The sequence below is a fragment of the Chenopodium quinoa genome, unplaced genomic scaffold, assembly GCF_001683475.1.
Source record: "Chenopodium quinoa cultivar QQ74 unplaced genomic scaffold, ASM168347v1, whole genome shotgun sequence".
In the NCBI taxonomy this organism is placed as follows: Eukaryota; Viridiplantae; Streptophyta; class Magnoliopsida; order Caryophyllales; family Amaranthaceae; genus Chenopodium; species Chenopodium quinoa.
The window spans coordinates 2,921,785-2,945,976 of NW_018744878.1; the positions used below are offsets into that span (position 1 = coordinate 2,921,785).

General features: G+C 33.5%; 2 protein-coding genes and 1 pseudogene across 2 annotated transcripts; all 3 read right to left on the reverse strand.

Annotated features, from left to right (window-relative positions):
• Positions 1–621: 621 nt before the first annotated feature.
• On the reverse strand, positions 622–4,515 carry LOC110705535 (amino acid permease 8-like). The gene is made up of 7 exons (XM_021883425.1): positions 4,169–4,515; positions 3,523–3,756; positions 3,332–3,425; positions 2,994–3,211; positions 2,771–2,910; positions 2,432–2,659; positions 622–2,109 (listed from the first exon to the last, which is right to left on the reverse strand). Exons 1-7 carry the CDS (start codon positions 4,257–4,259, stop codon positions 1,684–1,686), a joined length of 1,431 nt encoding a protein of 476 aa, XP_021739117.1. The 5' UTR covers positions 4,260–4,515; the 3' UTR covers positions 622–1,683.
• A 2,492-nt stretch (positions 4,516–7,007) lies between these two features.
• On the reverse strand, positions 7,008–11,825 carry LOC110705536 (phosphatidylinositol N-acetylglucosaminyltransferase subunit A-like). The gene is made up of 9 exons (XM_021883426.1): positions 11,450–11,825; positions 10,850–10,977; positions 9,901–10,473; positions 9,564–9,718; positions 8,501–8,591; positions 8,180–8,296; positions 7,979–8,082; positions 7,450–7,540; positions 7,008–7,369 (listed from the first exon to the last, which is right to left on the reverse strand). Exons 1-9 carry the CDS (start codon positions 11,451–11,453, stop codon positions 7,301–7,303), a joined length of 1,332 nt encoding a protein of 443 aa, XP_021739118.1. The 5' UTR covers positions 11,454–11,825; the 3' UTR covers positions 7,008–7,300.
• Positions 11,826–13,059: 1,234 nt separating this feature from the next.
• Positions 13,060–15,243, reverse strand: LOC110705537 (annotated as a pseudogene).
• Between the last annotated feature and the right edge of the window lie 8,949 nt (positions 15,244–24,192).

Genomic DNA, 24,192 nt, shown 5'->3' on the forward strand with positions numbered 1-24,192 from the left:
CAGCAACAACTAAAGAATTAACTGTGATAAGTTAGGGTATAGTCTTAAGAGAAGACTACGACCTTAACTTCTTGTTAACCTTTCTTTCAAAATAAATATTAAAATTAAAAATTAAGGGTTTGTTTGACACCGTTTTTTATTTTCAGTAATTTTTTAAAAAAAAAAAACAAAAAACAAAAAACAAAAAAAAGTAAACAAGAAAAAGTATTGTCAGCTTTCAAAATTATCTTGATTTTAATAAGTTTGGGTTATTTTGACTTTTACCACCTGCAAAAAAAACGAAAAATTTGCTTTACCACCTCCATAAAAAAAGGTTTTATATTACCATCACATAAAAAAAAAAAAAATTGGTTTTTACCATCAATTACCGCCAACTAACGGAATCCATCCATAAATCTGTTAGTGGAGCCTACCATGTCCACGTGTCACCAAACCCAATATTATGGTGATACATGGACATAATAGACCCCACTAACAGATTTTTGGACGGAATTCGTCAGTTGGCGGTGATTGATGGTAAAAGTCAACTTTTTTTTTTATGTGGTGGTAAAATAAAACTTTTTTTTATAGAGGTAGTAAAAGAAAATAAGTGGTTTTTTGGATATGGTAAAAATCAAATTTTTTATAAATTTGACTAATTTTTTATTCATTATATGATATATATCGTATGATTTTAAAAACCAAAGCGATACCAAACGAATCCTAAAGTTATTTTTTTTTTTAAAAAAAAAAACCTAAAGAATTGATTCAACTATAAACTGTGTTGCAAAATAAGAAAGTATTACTATCCAGAATTTCAAAATTTTATTACTCCCTCCGTCCCTAAATTACATTCCTGTTTCTAGCATTTATTCCTCACATAATAGAGCAAAACATGAATGTAATTTAGGGACGGAGGGAGTACGTAAATAACAATTAGATAACTATAGGGAAAGCTCATTTCTTTTTAAGTAGCATTATCTCATTTACAAACCCTCATCTTTAGTCAACACCTAAAAAGAAATACCAAAAAAAAAAAAAATAATAAAATAAAATAAAAAAAGGACTCCTACATTTTGAACTAATAAATCTAACTTTTAATAGTTCTAAAGATTAACTAAACACGTTTTATTAATCTTAATCCATTTGTGTCAAAAAAATCTTAATCCATCACTCTATCCTTAACGGGCCTGGGAGTGTGAGGTGGACTTGGATGAAGCCCAATGAGCATAGCATAGAGGGCCAACAGTCCTGGACTATGATAATAACTGCATGACAACAATCTGAGCCCAAACAAATAGGTTGTTGCATCATAGAATAACTTGAACTGTTGAACACCTCCCCTAAGCAAAATTAGAATTTGTTATATATACCTAGCTTACACCCAACTAACTTAAGGTTAGTTTTTGTTCTTCATTTGATGATAAAATAACAAACAATCATCAAATTGAAAACAAATACTCATGGGTGTATGGTACACTCGGATGTATATAACAACCTCTCGAGTAAAATTGGTTACGTCATATTAGATTTTTTTTTATTATTATTTTAAGTAAGAAATAAAATATTAGGAAGCCCGGATAATTTCATATTGTCATGTTGTTAGGTTTGATTTAGTACCAATAATTAGATGGTAGAGGCGTATATATTAGATACAAGACTTGTTATAACTTCGAAAAAAACCAAGTTTTATTACTTGGTATTTTATACTTTATATTGAAAAGGCTTGGACGTACGAAGACCTTGGCTAACCCCCTGGATAGACCCAGCAGCAGCAGCCAAGGAAACAAGCAAGCAGAGAAAATTAAGAAGTTGTAGCATACACCACTTCATTGACCGTCTTTTGATCTTTCTTTGAGCAATGTGCATCTCCACTGGGAAATATACAGTCAGTGGCCAAAATCCGATTGACCCGAGCAGCGAGAGGAAGTCGTTGAAGAAGGGAATTGCCATTGCTAATGTGGTTGCTAACACCACAAACATGGTCCTTGCAGTTAGCCTAAGTAAGTTTAGGCTTAACACTGTTTTGTTGCCAATTTTGATGGGGTACTCTGAGTTGACAAATATTGAGTTGGGCCATTTCTTCTGGGCCGATGACTCGATCAATAAGAATACAGGCTGAGTAAATATCTGGCCCATCATAGAAAATTTCAAGTTAAATACATATGTACCCATAAATTTTAATTCATAAATAAAACTCAAACTAGGTTGACATGTTAGAGGTTCCGGTTCGATAAGACTTTTCTCCTTACCTTTAAATAAAATAAAACCTAACGACTAAAGTTCTACTTCATAATGCAATTGCACCACATATATGGTGCACCCGAGAATATCAATTCCCAATTAAATACACATATTAGGAGAGTACCTAAAATACTATATGCAACTATGCAAGTGAGTTATATATCACTTATAACCGTGATTAATTGTTCAAAAAATTGTTGTTTTATACCTGATATGCGCCAGCTAAATGAATAACGATGAAGATGTTGGCCAAGTCTACTAGCCAAAAAGGCTCGTAAAACCCGAATCCAGTTAACATGTTACCAGGTGCATCATTCCCAAATGCAGCATAGCCTAAGGTACCACACAACATGTAAAATGTTGTGGTTGTGAACACTGATATTGCATTGGCCTTCTTCATCACCTTATTCTCTGGTGGTTCCGATTTGAGCGTATCCTAAGGTCATGTCACAGACTTTAGTAACTCATTGTTATATATTTTTGTACATAATCAGAAAAATGGACATAAGTTTTCATTGAAACATAGGTTAGATGCACAAAAAATCACCTGTATTTCAACAAGGACTGCAGAGAAACTGTATGTAAACGCGATATCTCCAAGGGCTCTACATGTCCTCCATACTTTATCAGCAACTGTTACATCTATTCCTACCTCCACTCCAGTTAAAGTTGTCCTCCCTCCTTTGCCTACCCAATCAAATTAATGTAATCAGTCACTGAATTTTCAATTAGCTATTAGCTTATCGCGCTATTACAGGTAGATTAATTACCTGAGATGATCCTGGCAAGAGCAAGTCCAATGCCTATTGAGGAATACCCAAAAGACATAATCGCGGCAACAGTTGACAAATATGTGAGCTTATGAAAGTTAGGAATTTGTGACAAAAATATCTCAAATGTTCCCAAACCAATCATATAAGGATTATTGCTGAACTTGCAAGAAGCAGAATGGCCTTTGCTGTGGAAACAGTTAGACTTGTGCACTGCCCTGTAAATTAAAATTTTCGACAATGAACATAAATTAGCTAGCTTGATGCAACTACATACACTTTTAACGTGCATTCAATTGATTCAAAAACTAAGATTGAACTCGAATAGATGGACTTACACCATGCTTATTGATGCAGTAATTGTGTAACCAATTACCATTCCACTTAAATTGGCATACTGCACTATCCCACAAGCAATGCAGTTTACTCTGCCTAAAATTGATCAAAAACTTAAGGTCATTCAGGGAAAAAAAAATCAGATGAACTAAGGTCATACGCGCTATATATAACCCATGTAGATTCATGGTACCTAAATTGGCGCGAACCTCTTCCATATATGAATGATTTCTTTTTCCAGTGACAGAATCAGGGAATCTGTAACAATCTGCTAGGAGATTTGAAGTATAGTACGTGATAAACGAAAACGTTACTAGTGTTACGAGTCCCCCTGCCCATCCAAGCTGTGCCGTGCCCCATGCTAGTGAAAGAACTCCAGATCCTATGATTGCTGTTATAATGTGTGCACTTGCTGTCCATATAGTCCCTGCAAAATTATCAAATAGCTATATCAAAATGTTGGTTTTTATTAACCTAGGTCGCCCTAAGTAATTACTAGGAAACGAACACATTTTACATGAGTAAGACTTTGTTTTAGGAAATTTTACTTCTAAAGTTCAACCAAACGATTAACTATTAGAACATGTGACTGACTATTTTATTCCATATTTTTTACAAAGTACTTCATTTAAAATTTCCACGGAATTACAATTAATTGGTCGTGTATCAGTTGCCTATATAAAATATGTAATTTTTTTTTCTTTCTTTTTCAAGTTTTTGATCACTCCCAAACCCATTACAACAACGACGACGATAACAATGACGACAATGCCTGATACAAGAAGGGCCTAAATTCCCAATCAAATAATAAATAGGGAAAAGAAAAAAAAAAGTATTACCAGTTCTTTTGGGATTGCCATCATCATCAAATAGTTGATCTTCATCACCATCAGAAAACTTGTAATCAACAACATCTTCTGTACCTCTCATTTTATATTTCTTCCCTAAACTCTTAAAACAATATAATTAGGTAAGTCCAATTATATATTTGGTGCTACATACAAGTATATAGTTCAATAAAATCGTATTTAAGAATATATAAGTATTGTGGATGTTATGCATTGATGATTGAACTATCATGTACTATGCCTGTTTCGCCCGTGGGGTGGGACCATATATAGCTCTTGCACTCATGCTTAAGTAAATACCAAGTAACTTGGTAAGGTACGATTTCTCAATTAGTCATGATGTAGTCTACAAATTAGGATAATAACGATTGACTATATATGCCCCGAGTTGTTGCTGTGATCAATGTATGTGGCGTGTTACAAACTTACAACATTGTTACGATCGTTTTTTATAAGTAGTTTCAATTTGACGTGGAAATATATATATACTCGTATTTATACAAGGTTAAAAGAGGAATTGTCGTTACTTTATATATTAAGTACGTATTGGGGCTTAAAAATCGTATAAAGTTTCTATGTGTTGCATGTTAATTTGGGTTTATACATTAATACATATTACAATCGATATAAATTAAATTCAATATTATTACATAACTATATAGAATTGGAAAATCAAGCAAGTAAAGTTGTTAAAAAACTTAAAATGGTGAGAAACTTAACATGCATGTAATTTTAAGACTACAAGTTTGGGTCATGCTATGAGACATTATAAATCTAAGAAAATTTAATTTATGCATTTTGTAAAACAATAAGATCATATTAATCAATCATTGTATACATCAATTTTGTAGAGGCAAGTGTGAAATGACTACCTAGTACAGGACCTACCCCTTCCAAATCGTTGTCTTTAAGATAACCAAAAACAGTTAATTTTCATAATTTAAGCACAAATTTGGTGGTAGACTAGTAGTCTTGTCTTGTTCAAGAGATTAATTATTTCAAACTTTGAAGGGTCTGTTCAATGTCCCCTTTTCTTTCCTTCTCTTTTCAATCACTTTATCTTTTGCTTTTAGATTTGTTTTCGCTAATAATTTGAATGACTTTAATCCCACTTTTGTAAATTAAGCATTCACATTACTTTTGATTGTCTCATCTCTTTCCTATTACAGAAAAGTGAACAATTTTTTCTACTCGTGTTTAGGGCTGGCAATTCCTAACCCGATCCGAACCCGACCTGAAGTTACTGAGAGAAACCCGAACCCGACCTGACCCGAACCCGAACAACCCGAATTCGACCCGATTTGACCAAAATGTCATATATCTTTATAATATTAAGTTTTAAACTATTTTTGATAATTTTAAGCACAACCCGAAATTGACCTGAAATCTGACCGAACCCGACCCGCTGACCCGAATTGCCACCCCTACTCGTGTGTTCAAGAAGTTGCAAAAGACAATGATACATATGTATGATATACGATATTAAATTTTAATTACAAAGTCCCCTCAAAAAGACTTAATTCGTATTATTCAGGGTAACTTGAACATAATCCGCACAAGAGAACATTTTTTTTATCAAGCATGAAATAATAATATGAATTAAATAATACTCAAGTAAAAATAAAACACAAAAACTAAAGAGATTGACTAAAACTTTCAAATAGTGAAGATCAAAATTTTATTATGCAAATAACAAAGATCATTTCTTTGTAAGTAGCCTTACCAAACATACCCTCATCCTTAGTCAATACCTAAAAAAGAAACACCAAGAAAAACCTTACTCAAAAAGGATTCAGACTTTTTAAACCAAATACAAACTAATTATCAAAGATTAATAACTAAACATGATTAGTTAATCTTAATCCATCACTCCATCCTTAACGGGCCCGGGAGCGTGAGGTGGGCTTGGAGGTTTTGGGCTTGGATTGTTCTCTTCAGCATCACAATAGCCCTTAAGAATATCACCCTCCTCAGCAGTGAAGCCCAATGAGCCTAGCATAGTAGGCCAACAATCTTGGACTATGATAATGATTGCATGACAACAACCAAATATGTTTTTCCATCATAGAAAAACTGGAACACCTCCCCTGAGCAAGACTGGAGCTTGAACAAGGACTCCCAACAGCTCGTCGAATGGCCTGCCAAGCTTAGTCGAGCCACTAACGTGCTCGACTCAGTAGGACTAAGATCAACAAGCATAGGACGTGCTTTAGTCCTTGTTCAAGAGCATATTGTTAGCACTACCACTATTGTGGTGAGGATTCTTAGAGACTGTGCCATGGTATGTGTTTGTACACGCGCGCTTGTGTGTGTGTGTGTGTGTGTGTGTGTGTGAGTTAAGATAGAGAGAGGTGTGAAGAATTATGGAGTGCAAGGGGTTGGTATTTATAGGGTGTTTTAAGGTAGCTTAGTCAGTTAAGAATTACAGTTACGTTAACATGGAAGAGGAAGTGAAAGGGTGTTGATTAATTTGCAATGAAGTCATATTTGCATATAAATGTATGTAGTTAACCATTAGTAGATGGAATTATTTTTGTGAAATGAAACGTTTAGTTTGATTAAATGCAACTGAACTCTCTTAAACCAGAGTAATTGCATGTCAATAACTCAATATTGTACTACCTTGGCTAATTTGATTTGATACAAATATGTAATTTGTTTAAACTTTAAAAATCAAGTTTATACTTCCTAGATTATAGCTAAAGATTTTTTTATCAAATACATATACTAGGAAAAAAAAAAGTACAACAATATAAACACCTGAAGAATTATAAATCTTTAGCTATAATCTACGAAGTATAAATCCTTGTAACTTGACAAAATGAAACACTGGTTTTTGGTAAAATCGTCAGTTAAATTAGTTACATTGAGCCTAAGGACATACAAAGTATAGAGTATTAGCCACAAAACTGTTACAGAAAGTAAAAGAAAAATTAGGATGTCCAGTACTAGTAGAAAGTTAGAAACTACCAAGTACAAACGCCTACAGGTGGACTTCTTTGCATTGTGCTGTATTTGACATTTGCTGCAGATTGACAGAGGTGAGCTTTCAGCGATGAGCTAGTGATGAATTATGTACAGATTACACATCTAATGTCATTCCATGTTTCTATTCTGAGTAGATTATTCTGATATATCTTCCAGCTGATGAGATAATTGAACATCTGGAGCCTCCTCAATCTCCTCGTCAGGCTAAGCAAAGTGTAGTGATATTAAAAGACTGATGTCAAAACAACCAAAATTCAAACACGACATTGGAGGTGAGTAACTACCTGCCATAGTTTCAACAGACACCAAAACAGATAATTGATAATCATAACCAAGCAGAAAAGCTTGCCTGCCCATGCACCACAAGCCAGGTACCTGTTTAATTTTAAATCAATCAGAAGAAAAAGAAACAATTTTCTTTGACTTTATCTTGCAATCTGGCAAAAGGACTATAAAGATAGCAGACTGAAATGATCCAAAATAAAAAAGAGAGATACATCGTAACATCAACATCAATTGGGCTCAGGATAATGCATTTGCAACATCTGATCATTTCTTTAGTCAAGCATAGAGGACTATGGCAATATTACAGATGCAATCACAACAGACTTTGATCTCCAAATTAAGAAGATGCAGCACTCTTTCATCTAGGTTCCCACCATGCAAATGATGATTTTCTGCTCTCTTTTGTTTAAAATAGACTGAATTAACAGCACAGAATTCAAACATGAAAAAGATACTGAGCAAACCAGTCATTAATGTCTTTCAATGGTTTAGTTTACATGCTACCTTTGAAGCATGCGTAAGCATTACCTTGAAAGCCGTTCAAGAAGATTCTGATCAGCACACTTCAGAGCCCGCTCATAGACTCTCTCTGTTCTCTTGGCAACATCATGCCAGCTATATAGCCCTTTCATCTAGCAGCAGCAGGAAATAATTACATCAGCCGAGAGAAAAGAAGGAACCGGGGGAGGAGGGGGGAACTTATATAATTGTATAAATTATTATACTCACTCGAAGGTGCATAACTTGCGGATCAATGTTAGGGAGCATGGTTATCGCCTTTCCAACAGCTTGCACCATAACTCTAGGGTCTGGTTCTGCAAGTACGATCATGTCATCTGGCAAAACCTAATAAGTAAAATGTGGAAATTTGCACGGGTAATGAAACATTAATCATACATCCATACCAAGTATTTAGACCACACATATATATCTCTTCAAAGTAAAAATAAATAAATAAATTGATTTACAGACAAAGGCTGGTTAAAAGGGGGGGATGATAAACATGAGGGGAGATGCAGACTGATGCATAAAAAAACTCATAAAACTTGCCTCAGGGACACCTCCTACACGTGTGCTGACTGTTAATAATCCACAACTAGCTGCTTCCAATATAGCTATGCAAAATGCTTCGGTTAATGAGCTGTCCAGAAATTCAAAGCAGAGAAATAAGATGGTGGAAAACACTAAAACAACCATGGATGTTAGAACATCAATAAGATCAAAACAACTGCAGAAGAGTAAAGAAAACAGGAAGCTTCAAAACTTAAGCATTAGTTCTCACTTGCTTCATTTACATATATGGGAACTAAAAGATACTAAATCTATTAAGTTCTATGATAAAGGGCTTCAAGATTTTTCATAAGGCTCTAGCCTTCACTATGGGTAAGCCTTAACTTTACCAGCACAAAAAGGGTCAGCACAAACCACATTACTGCAAACAAATCAAATGAAATAAACAAGGTTCCTTGATTGACTTTTACTCTGGTAAATCAGTAAAACGCATTACTTAGAAACAAGGTGTTGGCTAAAAAGGGAATTTTCAACCAATCTTGCAAAATTAATCAAATACTTAAAGTTATTAGGGACATCTAAGTCCAACCACTTCTGAAATTCTCCAATCGAATTAGAAGAATAACTCAAATTTTAAGCACTTAACTATTTACTTCCACAATATGTAGATTACCAAATAAAATACTTGTTTGAGCCTCAGAAACCCATGAAGAGTAAGCGGATTATTTCCTCAGCAAACAACTCATCAAGTGTAGCTAAGGTAGACGAGTTTAATCAACTATAGTCCAAAGCTTGATCTGTTGGAAGAAAGACAACTGCCATCTATCTACTCATGATTCTCATATTAAACTCAAATGTAAATTTTTAACCCATTTGAACGCCAGTCTCCATTTGTTAAATGAAATCAAGCAACAATTGAAATGTTTGATTAACCCAAATATAAGAAAACCAGCTGTTAGGAAAAATCCTGAAAATAAGAGGCCATCAAGAAATTTAACACTTCCTCGAATTCTAAGTAGAGTCTAGAGTACAAAAGCAAGTAAATCCTCCAAATAAAGTGGAATTTTTCTCACCCTCTTATTCTAAAGGAGACAAAAGTTACCTGTTTAAGAAAATATGTCCAGAGATTAACACAGATCGAACTTGAGAATGTGGAACGGCACCCAACATTTCAACCCTATCCTGAAGAGAATGTTTTTCTCGCATCTCTTCTAGCCGTACTCTTTTTGGGCCATCACCTCCAACAATGAAACGAACCTGACATGATCAGTTCATAACAATTGTTAATAGTAAAAATCAAAGATGTAAACCAAATGAATTATGTAACTAATATCTATGCATGAAATTATTCCAAACAAAGTGATTGAGATAAGTTCTGACCTAGGAGGACAAACACTAATACTAATTCCAAACATATAAAAAAATTTCATATTACTAACATTGGGATGTAGACGACAAACTTCAGGAATGACTTCAACAAGCAAATCTGCACCTTTTCGGTATACCAATCTACTTATCACAACAATGACAATTTGGTCTCTTGAAAGTCGTTCGGGTGCAGGCTTAAACATAGCAGTGTCAACAGCATTTGGTACCACATATACCTTTTCAGCAGGAATACCTGACCTTAGCACTGTATTTTCCTTGCTTGTATGGGAGACACAAATTGCTTTAGTTGCATCTGCCAAGGTAAATTGTAGGACTTTGTTCATGTGTATACTACCGACATCAGCAAATCCATACAAGGAGTGATCAGTAAAAACAACTTTGTATCCCATAGTGCGTGCATGCATTAGAGCTTCATGGCAGAAAGTTGAAAAGGCTTGATGTCCATGGACCAGTGAAATCTTCTCTCGGACAAAAATAGTTCTCATAATAGGAAGTGTACCAGAGAACGTGGGCAATACACTCTGCATGAATAAAGGCTTCCATGGAACATAATAAACCTTCAAACCATTCGTCATATATCTCACCCCAGAGCGATTTCCATATGAATGAGTCAAAACTACAACCTACACATTTTCCAAAATCCAATAAAAATGTTTAGTCACACGCTAAAGAAATCCCATTACAATCCTATCAACCAACTAAGCCAACTTGAACCTTCAATAGTTTCCCATCCAAAAGAAATATCAAATCAAGAGTTCCACCATTTTGCATAAAACTTGGGCCAACATGTAAGAAAACATCCACCAATCAGGAGAAAAACACAGTAAAAATTTGATAATCTCTACTCTATAGTTACTACCGATACTGCCTACTAACAATCCTGTATAAAGTAAGCAAAACGAAGTAACTAACACGATATCCAAGAATTTCACTACTTTCATATGACTACTCTACCAGCATAACTGATAAGAAAACCACAAACAATAATGTTTCGCTTACCTTGTGACCAAGCTTAAGCAAACACTGAGATAGATAATAAATGTGACTTTCAACTCCCCCAAAATTTGGGTAGAAAAAATCAGACACCATCAATATCCTATGCTTACTTTTTTCCTCCATTGAACAATCTGCAATGCAAGCAAACAAGATATGAAATAATACACAACTTTCTTGAGTATCAGAGAAAGAGCCCAACTACAGGAATGTGTAAAGCAGTATAATCGACTTCGAAAACCGAAAATTCCAATATAATGAACACTACTCAGATGCTATAAAGTTACAGCAAAAACTAAAATTAGCTAAGAACTGATAATAAGAGTGTGTAAATTGGTAATATATGAAAACCCAGAAATCCATAAGAATGAGATTCTATCAAGCTGCAACAGATACTGCAATTAGCTAAAAACTAAGACTACATCTGATTTTCTCTTCCATCAACATTAAAAATCCACATTCAATTAATCACCCAATTCAAACTAAATGCTGAAAATTGAGCTTTTAGAAAGAAATTTTAATACTTGCTTCAAAATATGTAAAATTCTGATCAAATTTAGAATAAATTTAAGAGCCCTAATTAGAAAACAACTTGATCAAACTTACCCATTTGATGGTGAATCAAATTTAGAATAAATTGAGATTTTTTTTTTTTTTCTAAAGCTAAAAAAATCCTCCTCAATTCTCACACGAAAAATTCCTAATGTAAGAGCCTTAAAATGCTTGGCAAGATCCCTTCCAAAAAAAAAAAAAAAAAAAAAAAAGCTTGGCAAGATTATCGAAACTTGTATTTTTCTCCTTTAATATTACTCATAATAAGTAAAAAAGGAAAAAAAAAAAAAAAAAAAAAAAACTAATGCAAAGGGATTGGAAAAAAAAAATCCACTTTAAGTTTTTAGAGTAAACACAAAACATTAAGCCAATATGAAATATTGGTGCCCTAAAAGTGAACATACTCCTTTTGGTTTTTCTTAATACTCGTACATCAATTTAACCGGTATATGATTTTAGAATGGTGAGTTGAATGGAATAAAATACTACGTATTATGTAAGTGCGGTTTGTTGAAAAATTAAAAATTAACTGGTTGAAAAGAAATTGAGAGAAAATAAGTAAGGGATGTAAGAAGAGAGAAATAATAATTACAAAAATTAAGTGTGTGATACCATATAATGAGAGGTTATAATAAAATACCGAGCTGGGATGAGAATGTCTAACTAGGTGGTATATAACCTCCCTTTTTTTTTTGTTCTTGAAGAATTTGAGGGTGTAAGATTAAGTAAGAAAAAGTATGTAAAAGGCGAGTTTGTAAGGAAAAAGTGAAAAAAGTAATACATGGAGTATGGAAAGGTGTAGTTATATGGGGTTAAATGGATAAGATGGTAAAAGAAATATGTCACAAATAGAATAAAACAAAGTGAGCAGAATATTAGAGAACGACCTACAATAGATAGTGGTAGAAGTCGTAGAACAAAAAAGAACAAGGGATTAAATTAATACAAGCATGCAAATGCTAATCTTTTTTTTTTTTTTTTTTTTTTTTTTTTTTTTTTTGACATTGCAAATGCTAATCTTAATATATGCAAGAAGAACAATAAGAATACTTAATGAAACAATTTTAACTAGTGATTAAAATTGGGCAATGTCTTGGATAGTGGACACTTTTTAAAAAATTTAACTACTCATATTGATTATCGCGGGCAATGCCTTAAATTCTTATATTCGAAGTATACAAATACATATTGGCACCATATCATAATAAATGATAATTGCATGATATTTAAGATAAAATTTTCTAAAAAAAACATAGGAAAAATACCTATAATCTCGATTTTGATTTTTTTTTTTTTTTTGGTTAATTTAATATTTATAACAATTCATATCATTAAATTCAAAAATTCCCAAAAGGAACACACACTACTAGTACTAAGGTATGTAAATATCAAACAACGCAACAAACTATAATTTTGGATTTAGGGTTGAGATCCATGATCAATGGTATGGAGGTTTATTATTTTCCATATACTTGTTCATGTAGAGTAGATTATATTCGTTCTCCAGGACCATCCTTCTTATGAGAACTATTTTCGCCCGGGAGAAGATTTCATCAGTCTATGCAATAGACATCATCAACTCTCTGCTATGAAGGCGATGAAGCTCTAATGCATGAGCATAATATGGGATACAAAGTATACTTTCTCAAAGTGGCAAATATCTATTTCCCAACAAAAGTGAACAAGTCTTCAACAAAATACACAAAAGTGCAAATTTTCAACACTGCTATGCACATTCCGTGCTACATGCAGCATAAGATGAGTAGCAAGAGACGTGCTAACCGCATTACAAACTATCACTCAAAGTACATTCGATCACATACATGCACTTTGAACGTTCACACTATACTTATAAGTTCTAACAAAGGAATGAATGACCCCTTATGTAACACTCAATCAGCTGAAAACAAATCTGCATTCATCTTCTGCTGTATTGGTGTATATATAATTGCGCTGCTAAGTCATAGGAGACAACAAACATATCATGTATATACAACTTCTACAACTATATTTAGCACAACATTATTACTGAATACTATGTATGTAATAACATGTGTATCTCAACAACAGATGCGAGGTGCGTGCGTTCCTAAGTCCCTCCAGCTGAGCTCAACAGCTGAAAATAAGTCTCAAGTTTCTTTCTCAACATCACATGTTCTTGCTTTATCATCTGAAAAGTCTTGACACACCTACAAACGCATTGAATCCATTAAATCATTGCAGTTGAGATTAACTCAACTTTACAGGAAAAGAATTAGTAAATGTAGTGTGATTGGGATTTTATTGTACCCTTCTGCTATTCCTGCTGCACAATATTTCCTGAACTGTGAGCATTCGAGTACTACTTTCTTAGCTCCAATACTGCAAAATTTGCAAATATGAATTATATTCACTTTTTCGTTTATTGATTTCTCCTAACAAGTACATCAGTCAATAAGCAGGAAAATACTTGGAAAATAAAATATGGCTCAGCTAAACGCCTAAACATGATCTTCAATTCTGCTATGTATATTTCAATACAGACCTCCATTTCATATATAAAATAAGTCAATTCTAAGCTGAGTCATAAGTTCAACTAAACAATTCATACCTTGAGCTACTGCCCTTAAACTGGTGCATGTAGTTGTCCAGCTTCTCAAAATCAAATGGATATTTCGCACTGTATGAATTTATCAATCAATATGCTGTACAAAGACTGAAGCCAGTATTAGATCGTTGGTCAGGTAAGAGTATACTCACAGTGCTTGGTCGATATTTTGGATCAGTCTAACTGAATCAATGTAATATGAGGTTACAATCTCCTCAACAAAATCAGGGTTGGCATCATCCTGTAATTCCTCTAGTTGAATAAATTACTCATCAAGATATCCCTGCAACATTTGCATCAAACTTTCAAACTACTAATCAAGAATTCATGACTGGTAGTGGCAAAGCTGCATGCATCTGGCCGCCTCAGACGATATGACCCTACCAAGTCCCAACAATGTGACCAACAAAGGAAGTGAAATTTAAACTGCAGATCAAACCAAAATATTTCTAATAGATTTTGAACAACTTTCGAGTTTGAGGTGTCTCACCCACAAATTATCTACACACTACCCTAGCTTCCTCTTAAAGTAGTCAATCATTCACATGTCAAGTGCATTCATCTTAAATTTCGTTAATAAATTAACTTTCATACACTTGCACAATGAAGAAATTCCTTGAGAAATATAAACTCAAGTTATTACTTAAATACAGCTTGTCTCCATAGTGTGTATAAACTCTGCCATCTTTCTAATTAATGAGTTTCAATGATTTAACATTACCCTCAAGTTCAGATATTACACTATAATTTCCAATTTTTCAAAAAATCAGAATGCAGAAACAGCGATGACTCCATAGTGATCCAAGCAATGATGTCCAGCCCTTCAAGTAGGGGATCTCTTGATCCATCATTTCTTTTAAAAGACAGATGTTTGTGAAAAGAACCAATAGCTATAAGTATCAGATGCATATAAGAATAGAATTATAGAAACACTAAACCTGCTCAAATAGAGACCGCCTAAATTGCACAATTTGCTCTTGCAAAGACCGAGTATCCATTCTAGATATATATAGTTGAACACAGGTCTCAACGGACATGCCTTATAAGCTAATTGATACTAGGCACGGATTGTCTAAACACATCAAAGAGCTAAGAGTATTTATAATAGTTATGATTCTTCAGCATGCAGTCAGAGATGCAAGATTTTGCTTTCTGGCTGAGAATATGAATAGACAGCAGTCAATATCCTTATCCTAATGAACAACCAAGCAGATTCTTTTGTACCCACGTTACAATAGCCTTGAAATTGGAATCTTCTTTTGCACTTCTATCATTTCCTTACACCTATAGATGGATAAGTACATTCAAGTAGAGGAGAAATAAAAAAAAAGAGGAATTAAAAGCAAGATTTGAAAGACTTGGGTGAATGTTAGGACAATTCTTTCACATTAAAAGAAGAGGGAACTTATCAAACGTGGATACAGGGCTGCCTTATTCTCTCATGAGATATTTTTCAGTAAAAATCATCTTAGGAAGGGTTTAGACACCATCATTATGCTATAAAATCTATTGGACACAATTAGGCATTTCCTTTTCTATGTCACAACTGAGAAATGTGATGTAAGCAGAGTAAAGACTTCAAGTGATTTCCGTCCAACAGCCTAACAGGCGGTTAGAGCTAGACTAGAGAAGCACAGCAAATGACAACTCCAAAACTGAAAAATTAAAGTGATCATACAAATTAGAGGAACAAAAATGAGAAAACCAGTTAGTGTTTAATCATAGAAGGGCTGGCTCAAGTTTGATCCTTTGTGTCTAACCTATGTGGCTATGTATAGAAGTCCATAATACTTAGAAACTAAAACAGCCTTACTTTAACATTCTCATTAAACATAACAAATCTCTGTCGTTTCATTGATGGGGTTTCATAAACTTGAGACTGAATACATATGTACAGTAAAATCATTATGCACACCATATTAAACCCAGGAGAATCCAAGCAGACAATGAATGTTAATACAAAGACAAATGAAAAGGTGGAAGAACCAATAAAAAAAAAGTGCAACATTATACTAAGTTTATAAAGGGATAGTGAACAAGAACAGCCAATTTTAACAATCCAAAGGGGAAATGGGGAATGGATGATAGTCATTGTAAAGCAAAGTAATATTAGAAAGTAAAATCATTATAATGTTCTGAGGATGCTTCTGTATTCTGCTTTGTATTTTACGAAATGCTTATTTACATTAATTCTAAAAAATTCTAAGATTGAAGTATATGGTTACAAATTAGAAGTTCTTATCTTATTCCACTAGGAACCAGGAAAAGAAAATGCACCCAACTCCGACTGAAATGTTACTATCAAAGAATAAGATCCAATACAAACAGTGGCTTGCCATTTTGATGTTGGTAATGGTAAGTAGTATCACAGCTTTTGATCATATCTAAAGGCCATCCCCTCTGTTCAGCAGGACCTAAAAGGCTAAAATACCTCCACATGGATTCCAAATGTTCTAAGATAAGTTTCATTAAGCTCATTTATAAAGTGCCCACAAATAGAAATCATGGAAAACTAACCAACGTGCTAAGGCTGGTCTTTCTAACTCATGACATGATTGTAGTTGTTCATTTAACTACATGTATTCATTGTAATCCAAGCTCACAACATGAGTGTACAGTTCAGATATATAATTATACGTGCTTCAATACCATCATCTCCAATAGAATGTCTAACTGGTTATTGGCCCGGATGATGTCCCGGGTTCTTATAATATAACATTACAATCGTCAATAAGTATTTGATTTAAATGGATTGGAAATATAGTAATTTGATACTACTACTACTACTACTACTACTACAACAACAACAACATTGCATGAACCAAACTCTAAAGAAATTTCTGCTCGCATATGGTTAATTAAAAAATAAACTATAAAAAATAACATGAAATACATGCAAGTAACATAAAATAAAGTGTTAGTGGGTATAAGTTAATTATCGCTAATTAATAAAGTGTTTATTATTTGGGTGATTGAAGAGACACGGTAATAATATACAGAGTAGCTTAGAAGGTATTTTATTTATGTACTTGTTTTAAATGAAAGGTTTTACAAACACATTGTCAACACTCATGTGGCGCCTAGTCATGATGAGGGAGGGATGACACGTGGCAATACCATGTTATCCCTTTGAGTTTTAATAATAATATAGATTTCCTGATATTTGATGAAATTGGACTGCCAAGAGAAAGGGAAAAAAACCCTAATGTTATGAATCTTTTAGTAGCATAGGTTTTTGTTTTTGTTTTTTTTATTACTTTTTTTTTACAAAAGAATTCCACTACATTAAGAAAATGATGAAATGACATAATGAGTCTCTTCTCTAAGTAAACAATAATTGCCCTATTTGGCAACGAGAATTTTGCTCTTAGCTATTTGTATGAGTTTTTTTTTTTATTAGTTGCTTACTTGCTTGTACTAGTTGTTTGTGTAAAAGTTTTGGTAAATAGCTGTTAGATGATAGATTTTTAGTGTGTAAATTTTATTTTATTTTTTGACAAAATTGTGTAAAATTACAAATAAGGATAATTTTAGCTTGAATTCTCGAGCAAACTATGCAGTAAAATAAATCAAATTTATGAAAGAAGAGTCATTTCCCCTCAACTACCACAAACCTCTCTCATAAAAAATCATTAGCGTAATCAAAATTAGCTTTTTGGACCCAAAACTCTCTTAACCAAACACTCATATTAGAGACTTGAGTTGGTCAAACCTTACTTTAGCCTCAAACCTCTCTTTTTTCCCCAAACCTCTCCGAACAAAACAACCCTGATATTAAGCATTCTATGCCTTAAATTTATTCCTAAAGCACATATCAAACATGATGATCATTGATCATAGCATTAAGGTAAAAGTGCAGTTTAAAAATTAAAATCATATAAACAGTGATTAAAAAACCATAGCATCATCCAACAAACCCAGGTAACACCATATTTATCTCTTTAATTCTCCAAATATTATATAAGTAAATACTTTATTCAAAATTATTCTTCCTTCCCTTTTTCCCTTCTAATGCCTCCTTAGCCAGAAAGCGATGTAGAAATAAAAAAAGGACATCCAGTTTATACTGCCATATTCCTCCCTGCTTTTGTTGAGAAGTTTCTCAAGCAACTTCCTCATTAATCATTGCACTAAAGATTAATCTCCATTAGAAATTACATGAGAGATTTTCTCCCATTCTAAAATAAAGGAGACTAAGAAAACTGAAAAAAAATCATGATCTTTTTGGTGGGATTATGCAAATTATATAAGCCTTATATATCCCGAAATAGATTGGAAAAAGATTAGTCATTGCTACAATCAAACTTTTGCTAGAATCAAACTTTCAGAATTTTTTTATAACTTTCACCTAGCACAGAGTTCACAACATTATTCATACTCATCAATCATAATTGATAGATATACACAAAATGTAGACATCATAATAGACATCCACATCATTTTCAAATGGCTCATCACCACACAAGTGTTATTCATTAGAAAAAAAAATTGCTAACTTGTCATCAAAATACGTATGGTACTAAAACATAGATTGAAAAGGAACCAAAATATCAGAGACAATTTTTTTACAAAGCTAATGAAAACCTAAATAAATCTTCAGCAATGATTAGAGCATACCTTAAATGAGCATGCTGGTCCATCATAAATCATTCTCTGGTAAGCTCACTGAGTATCTCAAATAAGACTCGTGTCGAGCGAAGAAGTCTCCATCTCACTTCATTTTTTATAAAAGGAAACTATTTGTTCCTTCATTGCTGTGATATCTGCAAATGGGTGTGGACCAGATCAATAAACAAAAGCAATTGGTTGGCGACCTGAATCTACTAATCATTTATTCTTAACTTTCTTTTTCCACCATTTCCAATTTCTGAGACATGCCACACAAGATATTCTAGCTTTCTTTCATAGTCTCTGGACTTTGATGTTGATAAGAATTCTATCTCAAGACACGATAAAATCGTACAATGAGGTCCATCCCTAAAAATGCCGTGGAGAAGATGTTGCAATACAGCCAACTTGACAGTTTTCATGAAAAAGGAATGCATTCTACTTGACATAAAAAAAGATTACTCGACTTATGACTGAATTCAGATTCAGAAAGAGGAAATACTCTATTTTGTAAGCACAATGATTTGAGATAAGCACACAGATGAAATTTGTATGTTTTAGACTAGCATCATTACAATGCATTCTACTTGAGATAAAAAGATTACTCAACTTATGACTAAACGCTGATTAAGAAAGAGGAAATACTCTATTTTGTAAGCACAATGATGAAATTTGTGTGTTTTAGAATAGCATCATTACAGTTTTCGACATCCAATTTGTTTCATAAAATTCTTACTAGAAATTTTATGTAACAGCATCCATCGTTCAATAATATTATTCATGCAGAGAATTTGCCAAAAAAGCAAAAAAGCCACTGTGAAAGAGCCAATTACGATGAAGCACTATATAACTATATAGCTAAACCCGAGCTAACTATCTTTGCAACTGTAAAAACTAAAAAGTAGCTGTTGCTTTAACATCTCTAATTCCCTAGATTCTTCTTTATAACCAAAATTTTTAAATTACAAGTCTTTTTTCCATAGGATTTATAATGATTCATTTTGAGAAGTTTGTTACCGAGCTAAAGAGGCATAGCAATTACAGTTAATGATATTTAAATACTGTGAAAATACTAAAGAGGCTAAACCAATGATTAAGCATACATGACTAGGTAAAGAGCATAAACAATCTAAATCTAAGTCCAGAATGATTTGTGCCTGACATAATGCATTAACTTTAGTTCAAAAAGGGGGGGAATATAGAAAATGGAAACCCAAATAGCAACCCAGAGAATGAAAGAGAAAGAAAAAGAGACATAGCAAGAAATGGCTAGTACTGAACATAATTCCTTGAACAAAGGAGCGCACACGTGTCTAAAAGGGAGAGGTTAATATAAGCATTTGCTACGCCTTGTTGATAACTTCCCCACCTCATGAATATGCTCTTGTAGCTACAATACAAAATCTTGTGGGCGACGAGGAATCGATCAAAGGCTAGATATAAAGTTGCTTTTTACTCCAACTTGCAAATGTCTCTCACAGCATCAAGCTAGTGACTCAGTAGTCATCATATCTATATCAGACACAAAACTTAGTCTGATTGCTTCATCACACAACATGGAGATAAAGCAATAGCCAAAGCAAATACCTGATTCACAGGACAGTATGGCATTTAGCTAGCTAATTGTAGGTGACATTAACAATTAGCAGTTTGATAAAAAAAAAATAATAATAATTTAATTTGCAAATGACAGTACTTAATTTGCTCTCAACATGATAGAATGTAGTCATGATACGTATTAACAACTGTATGCAAAAGATGCTTTAAGTAGACCAAAACTCTAATTAAGAACATTATTTACTAAGCAAGAATAGAGCATCATAACTGAGTCAAATCTCAAACTGATTAAAGTTCACCAAGATAGTAAATGCTAGGCAAAATTAGTAAACAAGGACTATATATATGTGTGACAACATGATATGCAATCAAAAAAACATATTCCGATGCCATATTTTCCTACCAGCAGATTCCAATAATTAACAAAATAAGTGAAAAGAACAATCACTGCAGAACAATCTAGAAATATCTTTCAGTAGCCATTGAAAGACCTCCACAACTATAGCACAGAATATAGAATCTAAAAGATATAATGCATACCACAGTATGCTTAATTGCACCAAAACGACAACTAAAGGTAAATTAATTACAGTCTGTCAAATGGAAAAGGAAAGAAAACTTTGTTTTGCAAAGACTAGTCTTAACATTAAAACCATGATACTGAATGAAAAGTTAACTTCTGGTATCATTACAAGAAAGTTTTTGAATTATACCCCTCATCAACCTTTGTGCCCCAAAATTCTTCTTTCGTAGGCACTTTTAAAGGATGATAAATGCATGTTAACCAATCAATTAAATACATAATAAAATTACAAATTTATGTACGTAAACGTAACTCCATATGTCTTTGTCTACTCTTATCTAATATGTGACCACTATGGACCAGGAAACCTATGCGAATGAGGAGTTAATGGAGATGAACTTATGTAGACTTAAGGGGATTATATACATTAACTTAATAAATACTATGTATTACTTTCTCGACTTGTTAGCTTCTTCTGAGTACACAGAAGAGTAGATAACTCGGTAAGCTAGTACCATAGAATGGAATTAAAAAAACATAGCCAAGCAAACTTCAACTCTCATCCTCATATTGATTTCAAGACTGAACAGAATTTCCACCTAACCTATATGTTACACAGTCTGCTAATTCTTCCCCCGACCCACCCTGGAACTACGATTCCAAAAGTAGTATTTGGTACAGTGAGCAGTTTTGGACTATTTTGGTAACACAAAATAATATTATCTAACCTCTCCAGGAAAAAATTCTAAATGGCAAAACGATAGATATCTGAGATCTAAGACTATAACATTTTTACCCTCACTTAATAAAGCATCAAAATGAAACAGTTAACCCAATTCAACCAGATAGCATTGTGTTGTCCTGATTTCTTTACCCTCCTTTTCTCTTTTCTCTATCCTTAAATTGTCCAGCAGACACCATATAAACCTCAGTTCACTAAAGAACTACCCTTGGTAAAAGGAACAAAATCCAGATTGAAAGTGGTATGATTGAGCAAGAAATGGAACAGCCAAATTTCCATGCAAGAACCTCCTTCGATCACAAACAGTCATCCAAAGTCTATAAATTCCATGAAATAAAAATTTACTAAAATCTGAGCTAAAGTCCGCTCCTCCCACCAAGAAGTAACCCAAGTACTTGCTAGAGGCATAACAAAAGAAGGATAAAGTGAAATACATGCTTAATACAAGATTTCTGACACCAAGTTCATGCTGTTTATCCCCTTACATGTTCTTCACTTTATTACAAACTTGCCAAACATATAATTTAAGGAATGAAAACAGTGTAGCAGCTCTCAGGTAACTGCTACCATTGGTGTCTGCTCATCTAAACTGGTAATAAGTCAGCAGCAGAAGTGTTCTGCACTTGATAAAGGATTACTCCTAATTTAAGGGTAACTACTAAAGAATATCCTGGCAACTTCACTTTTTCAAATAAAAAGGGGGAAAAAAAAATCTAAAAAACATGCATTCTCCCAATTGCTTGTAACAGCTGGTTCTCAATTGTTCTAGCCAAAATTGTTGTATTTAACTGAAAAGTCGATTTCTACTAACGAGTTCAAGCCTCAAACTCTATATACATTCATGATCCTTAAACAATGGTGAGTAATTAAAGTTGCAAGCTTGCAATACATTGATCAATATATCTCCCGAAATAAAAGTAGTGTCCTATCAACCAATTATCATCTAATATGAGTCCTTATGTTTTGTTATATCCACTATTAATCCCAAAGTCTATAAGTAAAGATTAATTTATCATATTATCATTTACACAGCATCGTCCTATTCACAGTACGAAAAACATATAGGGGCTAGAACAAATTTTTACATGTACTATATTAGACTTTTCCTTCCAATTATTCCCTTCTTCATTAATCACTTGGTCATCCAAGAAACATTCATTCACCTCTCCCTTTACTTCCCTACATTACTTCATTCTACTCTATACATAGACACATACTATAAAGGACAATTTGATTAATTAGAAGCCGAATGATTTTGATCGTACATCTTTCCTACAATGTGCAGTACCATGGTCCCCTAAGATCCTCTTTATATACCGTAATACTACTCCCTTCGTCGCACTAAGGGTGCCCCATTATTCTTTATTGTTGCTTCATTGAGTTTGCCCCATCTAATCTTGGTATGTTTACTCCACAATCCACATTTCATATCCATACACAGCTAGGAAATGAACAGCACAAGAACCCTTCACACCAAACTTCAACCAAGCCTTGAAAATAAAACTCTCCCATGCAGGCTATGTTACCTACACCCTTTCATTTTACCTCAAATACCCATGTCAAATGTCACCCTACTCGGACATGGGAGTGACACTTGAACACTCCACTTTTAGTTCAAAATCATGAAATTATCAATTATTTCACAAAATAATCGAATAGTCGAGTCGGACATTTGGACACGTACCCGTGTCTATGTAACTAGCCTGTAGGATAATCCTAGTGGACGGAGTGAGTAAAAAAAAAAAAAACAATAGATAACTCTACATTGTAAATCCTTCACCATAACTTCAAATCCCACATAGATTTATTAGGATAGAAGGAGATAAATTCTTGGTTCATGCAGCCGACCTTATCTTTAGATTAATGCTTTGATTATTGTTAATTTTTTAAGGTTGAATCCACGTCTTGTACAACCCCTTTAAACATATAAACCTAAATCAAAGTCCGTGACTCACGACATTGGGTGTCAAATAGTATTTTACGAGTACTAATTAAGTTAGCCGACATCCAAAAATATACCAGTATAATGTGTCACAAATTTGTAACAAAATTACAAAATCAAATTAAGAAAATTCACAGCAAAATATATGTTCACTATAAAGCGCATCAATTAAAAAACCAATATTGCACCCATCATCAACAAAATTAATCAGAAAATGAAAACCAGTAATTCAAGAAGTTTTCTGCATCATTTTATAACAATCTATTAATAAAATTATTAAGTGAGTTTGAAAAAATAAATGAAAATACCTTATGGGGTTGTTGATTTCTGAACAATTTGATGAAGAAAGAGCAAAACTTGACCAGAATCTCTGGGTAATTGGTGGTGTGATGGGGTTTTATAGAGTGCCCTTGTTCTAAATACTATGGTATCTTCATCATTCGATCGTACCAATTTTTGGGTGTAACCAATTACACTTCCATTATATGAGGATCGTACAAATTTGATAACAATGCACGAATTTCAGAGGTGGCAAATGTCCATGACTCATGATGACGGAAAGTACATGGAAGTATAAGCCATCAGCATACCACCTGTCCCACTTACTTGGAGAGTGTTGAGTTAGACCCGATAAAATTGACTTAATTTACACCAGATGTAAAATGGTTTCACATAAAGTTGCAAAGACAAGCGTTACGACTTGTCCCAATTACTCGTATAGGGAGGGTATTGAATTAGAACCGATAAAATTGACTTGATTTACACCATAGTAAAATGATTTTGTCGGATGATAAAGTTGGATATACAAGCATGATGACTTCTCCCAGTTACTCGTATT